A 12,353-nucleotide genomic window follows, 5' to 3' on the forward strand; every position below is an offset into this window, starting at 1 on the left:
TGAGATACTTGCTCATCCAGCTTGGTCTACAACTCCCGCCTATGAATTTTTTCCCCTTTCTTGGCATGCAGGCTTCTGATAGTGTCTGCAACTTTGACTTGAAGTAATTCCAGGCTTCCTCCTCCTTTAGATCCACAAGTTCTTCAGTCCAATCCACTTCCCTAACTAATTTCCTTAATTCTTTAAAGTTAGCCCTTTTGAAATCAAAAACCCTAGTCACAGATCTATTTTTGTTTATCTTTCCATTTAGTTTGAACTGAATTAGCTCATGATCGCTCTAACCAAGGTTGTCCCCTACAATCATCTCTTCTATGAGGTCCTCACTATTCACCAAAATAAAATCTAAAATGGCATCTCCTCTTGTTGGTTCAGCAACTACTTGGTGAAGGAATCCATCAGCTATCGCATCCAGGAAAAACTGAGCCCTATTGTTATTACTAACACTCGTCCTCCAGTCTATATCTGGGAAGTTAAAGTCTCCCATGATCACACAATTCCCATTAGTATTTACTTCATTAAAAACATTAAAGAGGTCTCTATCCATATCCAAATCAGATCCCAGCTGTCTGTAGCACACCCCAAGCACTATCCCAAGGAAGGCTCTAGTAGCTTTCTTCCCCAATGTGATTTTTGCCCAGACAGACTCTGTCTTACCTATCCCATCACTTCTTATTTCTTTACAGTCTACCTCATTACTGATATACAATGATAATCCACCACCTTTGCCTTTATGTATGTCTTAGGAAACACACACCTTTCAATATCTGTACTCCAGTCATGACTACTATTCCACCATGTTTCTGTTATCCCTATAATATCTGGTTTCACTTCCTGCACCAGTAGCTCTAGTTCCTACATTTTGTTACCTAGGTTCCTTGCATTAGCGTATGAGTATCTTAATTTTTGCTGTGTGGTTTCTTTACCCGATTAGGCACTGACATTCTACTGCCAGTACCGCCTATTAGACTGGTATCTACACTACCCTTCCTCCTTATGTCCATTCTCCTACCTATGGCTGTATCCTTTCTTACTTTGTTGTCTTCCCTCTCAATGTCAAAATCCAGCGTGGAGATTACCTGCACATCTCCCAACCATCTCCCCCAAATTCCTAGTTTAAAGCCCTCTTAATCAGTTGTGCCAGCCTCTACCCTAGAAGTCTATTTCCTGCCCTATTCAGATGAAGTCCATCCCAAGAGAACAGTCCTCTGTCCATGAATGCCTCAAAGGAAAATCCAAAACTATTTTAGGAAGGAATTTTCATTAGGGACAAGGAGCCACCTTATTTTTTCTGGAATATGGCAAAATGAAGGTCAGGCAGGAGAGCTCACAAGTGTTTCATGTGCAGCTGTGCCTCACACAAGTAACGGACAGCGAACAAACTGCCGAATAGGCATAGTTTGGGAGCGCTGTGTGACGCAGAGCTCTTGCTGGAGACACACTCCAAGGCATTTCAAGCATCCAGCACAACAGTCTGTGAGGGGAATTTTAAGCCTTGCAGAGCCAGCATTACTTGAAAAACAACAACTTGATGTTGGTCTCAACTGAAAAGAGGCTGGTGCCCTAGAAGTGGTGAGGCCTTAGGGCCCTGCACAAAGCCCCCAGCACCACCATTTATCCTCAGGGGAAAGCTTTCTACACATCTACTCTACCTACAATTATGTGCACCCACTCTCATGCAGTGAGTTGAGAAACGACCAAGCGGCTAGTGTTAAACATTACCCAATAAAACAAGGGAAAGGCAGAAAACAAATAATGGTCTGATGGAGATCAGCTCCTGCAGCCTACAAGCACTGGAACGTAGCTGAGATATTTTCTGGCTGGTTTCCCCTTTCATGCCCACGCACAATCAGTTCAGTGCACACACTCATCACTGCTAGGAGTCGCTGCTTTGGAGATGGCTCTGAGTCTGGTGCATCAGACTGTGTGAATCCTACTGATGCAGGTCTGCAGATGCAATACATTCAAAGGGCACTTGGTAATTCCTAATGATAAAGCCTGGGAATGGTAAGGAGAGGAACCTCTTCAGATGGAGTCCAGCAGGTAAAGGAGAACTCTTCAGTGACTCTTGACATCAGGAAAGCTACCTTCATGACTAAAAGAGGTGTGTGGATCATAAAAAAAAACAAAGAGGGCAGGGAAGATGTCTCCAGATCAGTGGTTCCCAACCTATTTACCACTGTGGGCCACATATGCAGTTCTCTGTGTGTTACATGGGTCGCATCCACACAATATATATATTACCTGTATGGCCCTGAGGATGTCACAGGGCTGCAGTGTGTGCTGATTGGGGCACAGGTTGAGAAGAGAAAGTTACTCACCTTGCAGTAACTGAGGTTCTTCGAGATGTGTGTCCCTGTGGGTGCTCCCCTCCAGGCGATGGTGCGTCCCAGCGCTGTTGATCGGAGATTTTCGGTAGCAGTGCCTGGTTGGGGGGCATGCACTCAGATGGTATCTCTCGTCTAGTTGGAATCTTCCTGACAGCGTGCGCCCCACACCCTCCTCAGTTCCTTCTCTACCGTGGAGAATCATACCAGTACTCCAAAGTAGAGGGAAGGAGGGCGGGGAGTGGAGCACCCACAAGGACACACATCTCAAAGAACCTCAGTTACTGTAAGGTGATTAACTTTCTCTTCTTCTTCGAGTGCTGTCCCTGTGGGTGCTCCACTCTAGGTGAATGTATAGCAGTACCCACTATGGTGGGTGGGACTTTGGAGATGCGGCAGTGAGTACTGTAGATAGTACTGTATGGCCTACTATTGTGTCTGCCGTGGTGTCTTGCGTGAGAGCGTAGTGTTTTGCAAACGTGTGTTCGGATGACCATGTAGCCGCTTTGCAGATGTCAGGAATGGGAACGTTGTGTAGGAAGGCAATGGATGTTGACACGGCTTGAGTGGAATGAGTTCTAATGCCTTCAGGCAGTTGAAGATTTTTCGCACGGTAACAGGATCTGATGCAGTCAGAGATCCACTTGGATAGGCGTTGTTTAGAGATAGCCATACCTTTCGATCTTTCAGCAATGGAAACAAAGAGTCGTGGAAACTTGCAAAATGGTTTAGTCTTGTCTAAATAAAAGGCAATTGCTCGCCTGACGTCGAGAGTATGCAGGGTTGCCTCTTGCGGAGTTTTGTGAGGTTTGGGATAGAAAGTAGGTAAATATATAGGTTGGTTGAGGTGGAAGGTTGATACCACCTTAGGAAGAAATTTAGGATGTGGTCTCAAAGTGACTTCATCTTTGGAGAAGATTGTGTAGGGAGGGTGGGCCATGAGGGCGCTCATTTCATCAACTCTCCTTGCCAATGTTATGGCAACTAAGAAAGCCACCTTCATGGACATATGGAGATGAGAGGAGGTAGCCAAAGGCTCAAACGGAGGTTTCATGAGAGCATGAAGAACGAGGTTAAGATTCCATGTAGCCGCCGTTGGATGAATTTCAGGGTAGAGATTTTGCAGGCCCGTGAGAAAGCGTTTAATGGTGGGGTGGGTAAAGAGTGAGTACCCATCTAATAAGTCATGGAAGGTTGTAAGTGCCGCAAGGTGCACTTTGATGGAGCTGAGCGAAAGTCCATCCTGTTTTAGTTTCAGGAGGTAGTCTAGAATGTTAGGGAGGGTCACGTTATTGGGTGCTAAGTGATTATGTGAGCACCAGTGAGCGAAACGCTTCCACTTCTGCAGGTAGGTATTACGAGTGGAGTCTTTCCTACTGTGCAGGAGGACGTATTAGACTTGCTCGGAACAGGCTAGTTCATGGGTTTGGAACCATGAAGGAACCAGGCTGTAAGGTGGGGCTTTTGGAGCTGGGAGTGAAGAACTCTCCGTTGTCCTGGTAAAGGTGGTCTGGCCTGTTGGGGAGAGCCCATGGGTGATGGGAGGACATGCGGAGAAGGTAGGGATACCACGTCTGTCTTGGCCAAGCCGGGGCAATAAGGATGACCTGGGCCTTGTCATCCGTGATCTTCTGAAGAACCCTGTGTAACAGAGGGATTGGTGGGAAGGCGTACAGGAGGTAGTTGTTCCATGGGATGAGGAATGCATTTCCCAGGGATGCAGTGCCGAGTCCCACCCTGGAGCAAAACAGGGGGCATTTTCGATTTTGGGTCGTGGCAAAAAGATCTACTGATGGGGTGCCCCAGCGGGGGAAGAGCTGTTGGAGTATTTGGGATGCAGTTCCCATTCGTGTTCTGTCGAGAAGTGCCCGCTGAGTGCGTCGGCAGTAGTGTTGTGGCAGCCTGGTAAGTAGGAAGCGATGATTTGTATTCGACGTTGTATGCACCAATTCCATAGTCAAATGGCTTCCATGCAAAGGGAATGTGATCGAGCTCCCTCTTGTCTGTTTATGTAGTACATACATGATACATGCTATGTTATCTGTTAAGACCCACAGACATTTGTTCTTTATGAGGGGAAGAAAGTGAAGGCATGCTCTCTTCACTGCTCTGAGCTCTAAGAGATTTATGTGTAGATGCGTCTCTGATGCAGACCACCGGCCTTGTGCCTTGTGTCCCCCTAGATGCACTCCCCAACCGATCAGGGAAGCGTTCATGGTGAGCATGAGTGTTGGGGATCATTGCTGGAAGAAAACCCCTGTGCAGAGGTTTTCTGGACTTGTCCACCACTGTAGGGAAGCTATAACATTGGGAGGAGGAGTTAGCAGCATCCCTAAGGTATGTCTGTTGGGTTTGAAACTGGAGTTGAGCCAGCCCTGGAGACATCTCATGTGTAGCCTGGCATGTTGAACCACGAAAGTGGTGGCTGCCATGTGACCAAAGAGCTGTAGGCAGATTCTTGCTTGCGTCCTGGGACGAGTAGAGAACGTGCGTATGAGCTGCGTGATAGCGAGGAATCTGTTGTATGGGAGCGAGGCCCTGCTCTGGGTTGAGTCGAGATGAGCTCCGATGAACTCTATCTGTTGTGTAGGTGTCAAGGTGGATTTTTGGATGTTTATTTGGAGGCCTAGGCTGTGAAAAAGGGAGATGGCGAAATGCATAGCTTGAAATGTCTCGCCATAGGAGTCGCCCTTGATGAAGCAATCGTCCAGGTAGGGGAACAGTGTGACCCTGTGTTTGCAGAGGTGAGCCACAACCACGGCTAGAGTCTTGGAAAAAACTCTTGGAGCTGTGGAGAGTCCGAAAGGAAGAACTCAGTATTGAAAATGGTTGTGATCAATTCTGAATCGTAGTAAGCATCTGTGAGCTGGATGAATTGATATATGAAAGTAAGAATCCTGTAGGTTGAGGGCTGTGAATCAGTCCCCTTGATCCAATGCAGGTATTATTGTGCCAAGTGTGACCATCTTGAATCTTTGTATCCTCACGAATTTGTTCAGTCGGCGTAGGTCTAGTATAGGCCTCCATCCTCCGGTCTTCTTCTGCGTTAGAAAGTAATGGGAGTAGAAACCTGTCCCTTGGTGTTGCGTCAGCACAGGTTCCACTGCGCCTAGTTGCAGAAGATATGCCACTTCTGTGCGAAGTAATTGCTCGTGAGAAGGGTCCTTGAAGAGGGACGGGAAAGGGGGAAGGGTAGGAGGGTAGGATATAAAAGGGATGGAGTAACCAGCCTGAACTATTTCGAGGACCCAGCGGTCCTGTGTAATCCACTGCCAGGCATGTTGGAAATTCTGGAGGTGGTGGTTAAATGCGCAAGTAAGTGGTGGAATCAACGGGCGGTACTGCAGTCCCCCAACCAGTGTTTCAAAACTGTTGTTTTTACCCAATGGATGGAAGGTGGTGGCTTGGTTTTGATTTTGTCTGCGCTTGGGGGGTCTATTACGATTCCTAGTTGTGTCATATGTTCTGGGTTGAGGACGATACTACTGATGTGTGCATGGTCTTTGATACAGTTGGTATCGTTGTCTCCTGGGAAGAGATGAGTGAATGCCCAGGGTGCGCATTGTCACTTCAGAATCTTTCATGGTGTGAAGGAGTTCATCAGTTTTTTTGGAGAAGAGTTTGTCCTTATCAAAGGGGAGATCCTCCACTTTCGTCTGGAGTTCTTTAGGAATGCCTGATACAGAGAGCCATGAGGATCTGCGCAAAACCACAGCAGCTGCAGTGGTACGGGCTGCTGTGTACGCTGTGTCTAAAGATGCCTGTAGGGCCATTCTGGAAATCAGTTGGCCCTCAATCAGGATTGATTTGAAGTCTGCTCTTCTATCCTCTGGAATGCAGCAGGCAAATTCGAAAAGTTTATTGTAATTATCAAAATCATAACTGGCGAGGAGAGCAGAATAGTTTGCAATTCTGAATTGTAGTGCAGAGGATGTATAAACCTTGCGGCCCAGGACATCAAAGCATCTAAGGTCCTTGTCTTGCAGGGTGGGTCGATATCGTGACTGTTTCGTCCTCTGTGCAACTGCATCCATGACAAGAGAGTTCGGTGGTGGATGAGAAAATAGGAAGTCTGCGTCCTTTGCAGGAACATAGTATTTACGTTCAGCCTTCTTGCAAGTTGGTACTAAAGAAGCTGGGGTTTGCCAGAGAGTGTCAGCTGGCTCCATGAGTGCTTCGTTTATAGGGAGCGCGATTTTTGAGGGCGCAGACGGTTGAAGGATTCTGAGGAGTTTGTGTTGCATCTCCTGAACCTCTTCTAAGGGGATATCTTGACTGAGTGCCACCCCTCTAAAAAGTTCTCGAAATTGTTTGCAGTCGTCCACGGCCTGTGGAGGTGAAGAGAGGAGGGCTTCATCCAAGACTAGTGGAGAGTTAGGGGTCGGTGAGTCAGGATATGGTGCTTAGCTCCCAGTCTCAGGAGGGGGCTCAGGCACCCTAGAAGTGGACGGAGCAGGAGATTGAGGCACTGAAGGAGGATGATTGGTAGGAGGATGTTGCCACAGGTACCACTGAGGCCAAGGCATAGGGTAGGAGAACCTAGGTGCCACCCACGTGGGTGGGCAAAGTAGGGAAACTGAGGTTGCTGACCTTGAGCCATGACCTGAGGTGGCAGAGGCGCCTGCGGAGGAGAAGCAGGAGGGGAGAACTCCACTTGCTGCTGTAATTCAAGTTCACCGTCAGTGAAAGCCAGTTCAGGTGGAGAGAGTGGCAGTTCAAGAAATGGGTCCTGTGTATCTAGGAGCGGAGAGTGAGGCTCAGGTGGCACTGAAAGATCACTTTGAGTGAGAAACTGTTGCTCCTGTTCCCTGGGCTGGGCTGAACCTGCTTTCTTCTCTAGCTCATTAGTAGGAGAAAGTGAGAATGAGGATATTGCTGCATTCTGCTTAAAGGTGCCCTGCAGGGGTTCTGCTGCTGGTGCGCGGGTAGAAAACTGGCTCAGTGCCGAGGCTGAGCGTGCTGTTGGCACCGCAGCTGTTTTTGCTGATGAGGCAGAGTGCACTGTCGGGACCGCGGCCGTTTTCGGCGCCGAGACTGAGCGCGTTGTTGGCACCACGGCTGTTTTCACTGTTGCGGCTGAGCGCGCTGTCGGCACCGCGACCGTTGTCGGTGCTGTGGCCGTTTGCGGTGCAGGTGCTGTGGCTGTTTGCAGTGCAGAAAAAGAGCGAGGTGTCCACGACACAGCCGTTTGCGGCGCTGAGGGGACCGGATCCACAAGGACCTTCCCGGCGCGGGAGGTCGGGTCCCTGCCTCTGTGCTCTGTCAGAGCCGTGGCTGAGGTGTTAGAACAGGCTGAGGCACCTGCCTTTGGTGCTGTCAGCACAGAGGGTAGGGATCTCGCGGGAGACCCCCTACCCTCTCTTCTGTGAGACTGTTGTGCTTCTTGCCACCGCTTCAGGGAGGGTGAAGCAACGCTCCCCACCGGTTCCAATCTGGCTGGGGAGCGTGTGGGAGTGAGTTTAACCTTTCCCATCTACAACAGTGGCTGCAGGGATTTTTCCATCATGATGATTTTGAGCCACAGATCGCTGTCACGACGAGCTCTTGACTTGAGACTCATGCAATGGAGGCACTTCGCAGTGATGTGGGTGTCCCCGAGGCACTTCACACAGTGTGAGTGCCCATCTGACCATGGCATGGAGTCCTGACAGGAGATGCAGCTTTTGAATCCTGAAGCTCATGCATTATGAATTAGAGATGGCCGACGAGAGTGTCTCAACGGGAGACAAGCCTGAGGGGGTTTTTTTTGTTTGTTTGTTTGTTTTAAACTAAGTAACTAACTGTACTAAAGGAAGGGAAACAACTGGGAAGTAATTAATAATTATTTCTATCTTCTTTGTTACTGCTTCCTATAGAGACCAGGGAAGAAAAGGCAGCACTGCCCTGAGTCCCGTCTTCAGCCGAGGACAGCTGAGAAGGAACTAAGGAGGATGTGGGGCGCATGCACTCAGGAAGATTCCAGCTAGACGAGAGATACCATCTGAGTGCATGCCACCCAACCAGGCACTGCTACCGAAAATCTCCAATCAACAGCGCCAGGACACACCGTCACCTAGAGTGGAGCACCCACAGGGACAGCACTCGAAAAAGAACCACTGCTCCAGAGGATCAGTGTGTCAGAGGAGGAATGCTCTGTGCTGTTGGAGCTCTGTGTGTTATTGGAAAGATGATGAAACCTAAGGACCCCGCCTAATGGCTCCAATACCTGAAATGGCTCCAATACCTGAAATGTTGAAGTGTTACTGTTTAAATGTTCAAATTTACTTGGTGTTGGTTCTGCTTTGAGCAGCAGATTGGACTAGCTGACCTCCTGAGGTCTCTTCCAACCCTAATATTCTATGATTCTAAATGGCCCTTATTGGGGAGTCTGCTGGAACAGACCCAGTGGGACATTAATGCACAGGACAGCAAGAGGAATTTTCTGCCTATACCTCACTTCATCCTGATACTTTGCAGAGTTTTGTGGGGAACAAGACACCAGCAGGCACTTTCAGATATTTACACCAGCATGAGGATGTCAAACCCCCCAGCAGTGAAAGAAGTAACCACAGGGAACAAGAGGAAACGCCTCTTCAGATAGCAACAACAAACAGAGCATGTCACATATAACTACACAGAAACAGCTATTTCTCTGTCCCAGTTTCCCAAACCATCATTCGAAGCAAAGGCATGCCTACCAGAGAGATAGAGAGCCTTGTCCACCATGAATTCCTCAGCAAAGCGGATGTGGCAGAAGTTCTTTTTACTCTTCCGAATAGCTATGATCTCTCCACACTGCTCAAAAACCTCCACAATGATCTGCTCGGTCCCGTTTTCTGGTAGTCCGCCTACAAACACCGTCTTGCATCCTGGGGGCCTCTCTCTTGTTGCAGGAGGAGGAAGATCTGCACATAGCAAGGGGAATACTGGAGGTTAGACGGTTGCTCTCCAAGTGCTCCACATATCCACCAATCAGTCCTCAGAGCCAACCATCACTTTCTTTGAACATGTGCTTAATCCCAGTATATCACACTTTGCCAAGTACTGGCATCTATGGTATTCACCAGGGCCTATCAAGCAGAACTTGTTCACTTGCTGATATATCCTGGACTTTTAGAGCCATGAATGGATTCCCTAGTGTTAATAAGCCACTTCCCTAGTCAATGTGAGCCATGTCACTCTGGAGAGCGCTGGACTTCAGGGGTACTGATAACACAAAACCAACTGCAATGAACAACGCCAAAGGCTGCGCCTCAGCCCCGGGCAGTAGGGCAGATGCACAGTAGTCCCTACAGCAATGTTAGTAAAGAGAGAAGATACTCATTACATGCTTTTTACTTTGCTTTTCTTTAATTTATTATTTCAAAATCTTGACACTAGAACAACAAACCAGAAAAGATGACATATTAGAACTATCCCCTCCATGTGAATACAAAGAATCCTGCTGAAGTGAGAACACTAAAAAAAATCTTGAAATAGATACAAAACCTGAAATCATCGAGACATCAAATCCATTTTCCACAACAGAATCAATATCCATTGCACTCTCTGGTCACAGGAGAAATCCAGCCCAACTACAGAAACCAGACTGACAAGCAACGGAAGACACCAGTGTCTGACCCTGTTCCTTCTGACCTGGGCAGCTGGGGAGTCCCCTGGTCTGGTAGGTCTGGGAGGCTGTGCTGGCTCAGTATCTCACACACATAGTAGGGGAACACCCACAGGAACGGGCACATCAGAAGCACAGTCATGCTGCAGAGATCCCCAGCCATGCTGGCTTCATCTCCCTACCAACATCACAGCGCCTTCTTCTATGCAGCACATTATGTGGGGAACATCCTACTCCAGTCAATTCATACAGCCACTACCCCAGTGTTTCTCAAACTGGGGTCGCCGCTTGTATAGGGAAAGCCCCTGGAGGGCCAGGCTGGTTTGTTTACCTGCCCCGTCCGCAGGTCCAGCCGATCACGGCTTCCACTGGCCGCGGTTCGCTGCTGCAGGCCAATGGGGGCTGCTGGAAGCGGCAGCCAGTAAGTCCCTTGGCCCACGCTGCTTCCAGCAGCCCCCATTAGCCTGGAGCAGCGAACCGTGGCCAGTGGGAGCCACGATCGGCCGGACCTGCGGACAAGGCAGGTAAACAAACCGGCCCGACCCGCCAGGGGCTTTCCCTACACAAGCGGCAACCCCAGTTTGAGAAACACTGCACTACCCTGTCCTCAATACCTGAGAGTGCCATGACATCCTTAGTAAACTGCCCAATGGAGCATACACAGGACTTTATGGCTTGCTATGGTCTTATGAAATGTGCATGCCTTTCTGACCCTTCTCTTCTATAAGCATCACTTCTGCAGCCAATGTTTCTTTTCAGTGCCACACTTTTATTTCATAGGAACTGCTGGATAGGATCAGTCCCGAGGTCCATCTAGTCTAGTATCCTGTCTCTGACAGTGGCAGCACCAGCTGCTTCAGAGGAAGGTGCAAGAACCTCACAGTAGGCAGATGTGGGATAATCTCCCCGTGGATTGTTTTAAACATGATATTTTATCTCCCTTCCAATTCTCTTTTTAACATTAACTATGATAGCTCTGGCTAGTTGTGTTATCCACATAAATGTCCAATTTCTCTTTGAAGCTTGCTAAATTTTTGGCCTCACCAACAACCTGTGGCAATGAGTTCCACAGTCTAATTTTGTATTATGTAGAAAAAAATATTTCTTTATATTTGATTTCCATGCCTAACCCAGGATTATGAAAAGCTGCTAGCTGACACTCAGAAGCTGAGAGTGACAGCTGCTCTCAGCATGTAAGCTTCTGCTTCTGGTGGTGTTTCTAGGCTAGGTGAGTCTAGAATAAGAAGGCAAATGTTCCTCAGCAAAAGGTAACGATACTAACCCAGGTGACTGAGGAGTGATGCCTCCTGCTCTGGGGCACATATAGGCCACTTACTGGACTCTGGGCAGAGATGCCTGATAGGGTGGGTTCTGAAGGAGGCATGGAAGAGGTCCCCTGAGTGGTGAAGATGACAGTTGATCTTGCAGTCATTGTAAAAGGGTGCTCAAGGGCAGAAGTGGGGAAAAGTTCCTTCCCATGAGAGAGTAGAGCTGCAGGCTGGGTGCAGACACCTCACTCGTGAGCCCACTCTCTAGCCGGGAGGAGGCCTAACTGGCTGTTTCTGTGGCTGTAAACATGTAATTGCTTTTCCTGATGCTACCCTGGTGCCTAGCAGACATGCAGCTCCCCATATGTCCAGATCTTCAGCTCCACAGCAGAAAGGCAGACCACTGCTATCTGTAAATCCTCTTCCCCATCCTGATTATGATTCAGATGCCAAATGCCTTTCACTGGGAACAGGGTGATGTAGATATTCATCCCTGTGACTAAAATCCATGAAACTGAACACCCATGTCTGTGACGGCTGAATGTGTGGGGACAAGCTGTATTGTCTATTTTGCTCACACAGAAACATCTACACAATTGCACACTTGCCAGGGCCCAGCTCTAAGTAGTTAGCCAAACCAGCCAGGACCCCAGAGGCAACTGGTATTCTGCCCTTGCAGAGGAAGAGAAGGGGGAGAGGACATTGGAGGGAGGGATTTGAGCCCATGCCTCACCCTGACAGCCCTCTCCTGGAGCCACAATCCATGCTCCTCATGAACCTGATCAAAGCAGGGAGCCAGGGGAATGGAGACCAAGACCTCTCAGCACAGGAGGTACTAGCTCTGCCCACAGCATTCACATGCATCTCCAACTAGAAGAACAGTATCCCCCTAGAGCAGCGGTCCCCAGCGCGGTGCCTGCGGGTGCCATGGCGCCCGCCAGGGCATTTATGTGTGCCCACCTAGTGCCCAGCATGGGAGTGAAGCCACAGTCCCACACCTGACAAGGACAGAGAACTCAGGCTGCGGGCGCGATGTTCTCTGTTCCCGGCAGGCACAGGGCCCACCTAGTGCGCAGCAGGGTAGAGAAGCCGTGGCCCTGCTCCTGCCGGGGACAGAGAACTCCGGGGCTGCAGGCGCTGGTGTTCTCGGTCCCAGGCAGGTGTGGGGCCCGC

At 49.0% G+C, this 12,353-nt stretch overlaps 1 protein-coding gene across 6 annotated transcripts in view; it reads right to left on the reverse strand.

Moving 5' to 3' along the window:
• Positions 1-12,353, reverse strand: part of ENOX2 (ecto-NOX disulfide-thiol exchanger 2) — a 147,889-nt gene that overhangs the window by 70,785 nt on the left and 64,751 nt on the right. For all 6 annotated transcript variants that reach the window (XM_050964328.1, XM_050964330.1, XM_050964326.1 and 3 more), the window contains exon 5: positions 9,002-9,208. In XM_050964328.1, coding sequence (XP_050820285.1) covers positions 9,002-9,208 — 207 coding nt within the window. The remainder of the gene's footprint in view (positions 1-9,001; positions 9,209-12,353) is intronic.

The sequence above is a fragment of the Gopherus flavomarginatus genome, chromosome 8, assembly GCF_025201925.1.
Source record: "Gopherus flavomarginatus isolate rGopFla2 chromosome 8, rGopFla2.mat.asm, whole genome shotgun sequence".
Lineage (NCBI taxonomy): Eukaryota > Metazoa > Chordata > Testudines > Testudinidae > Gopherus > Gopherus flavomarginatus.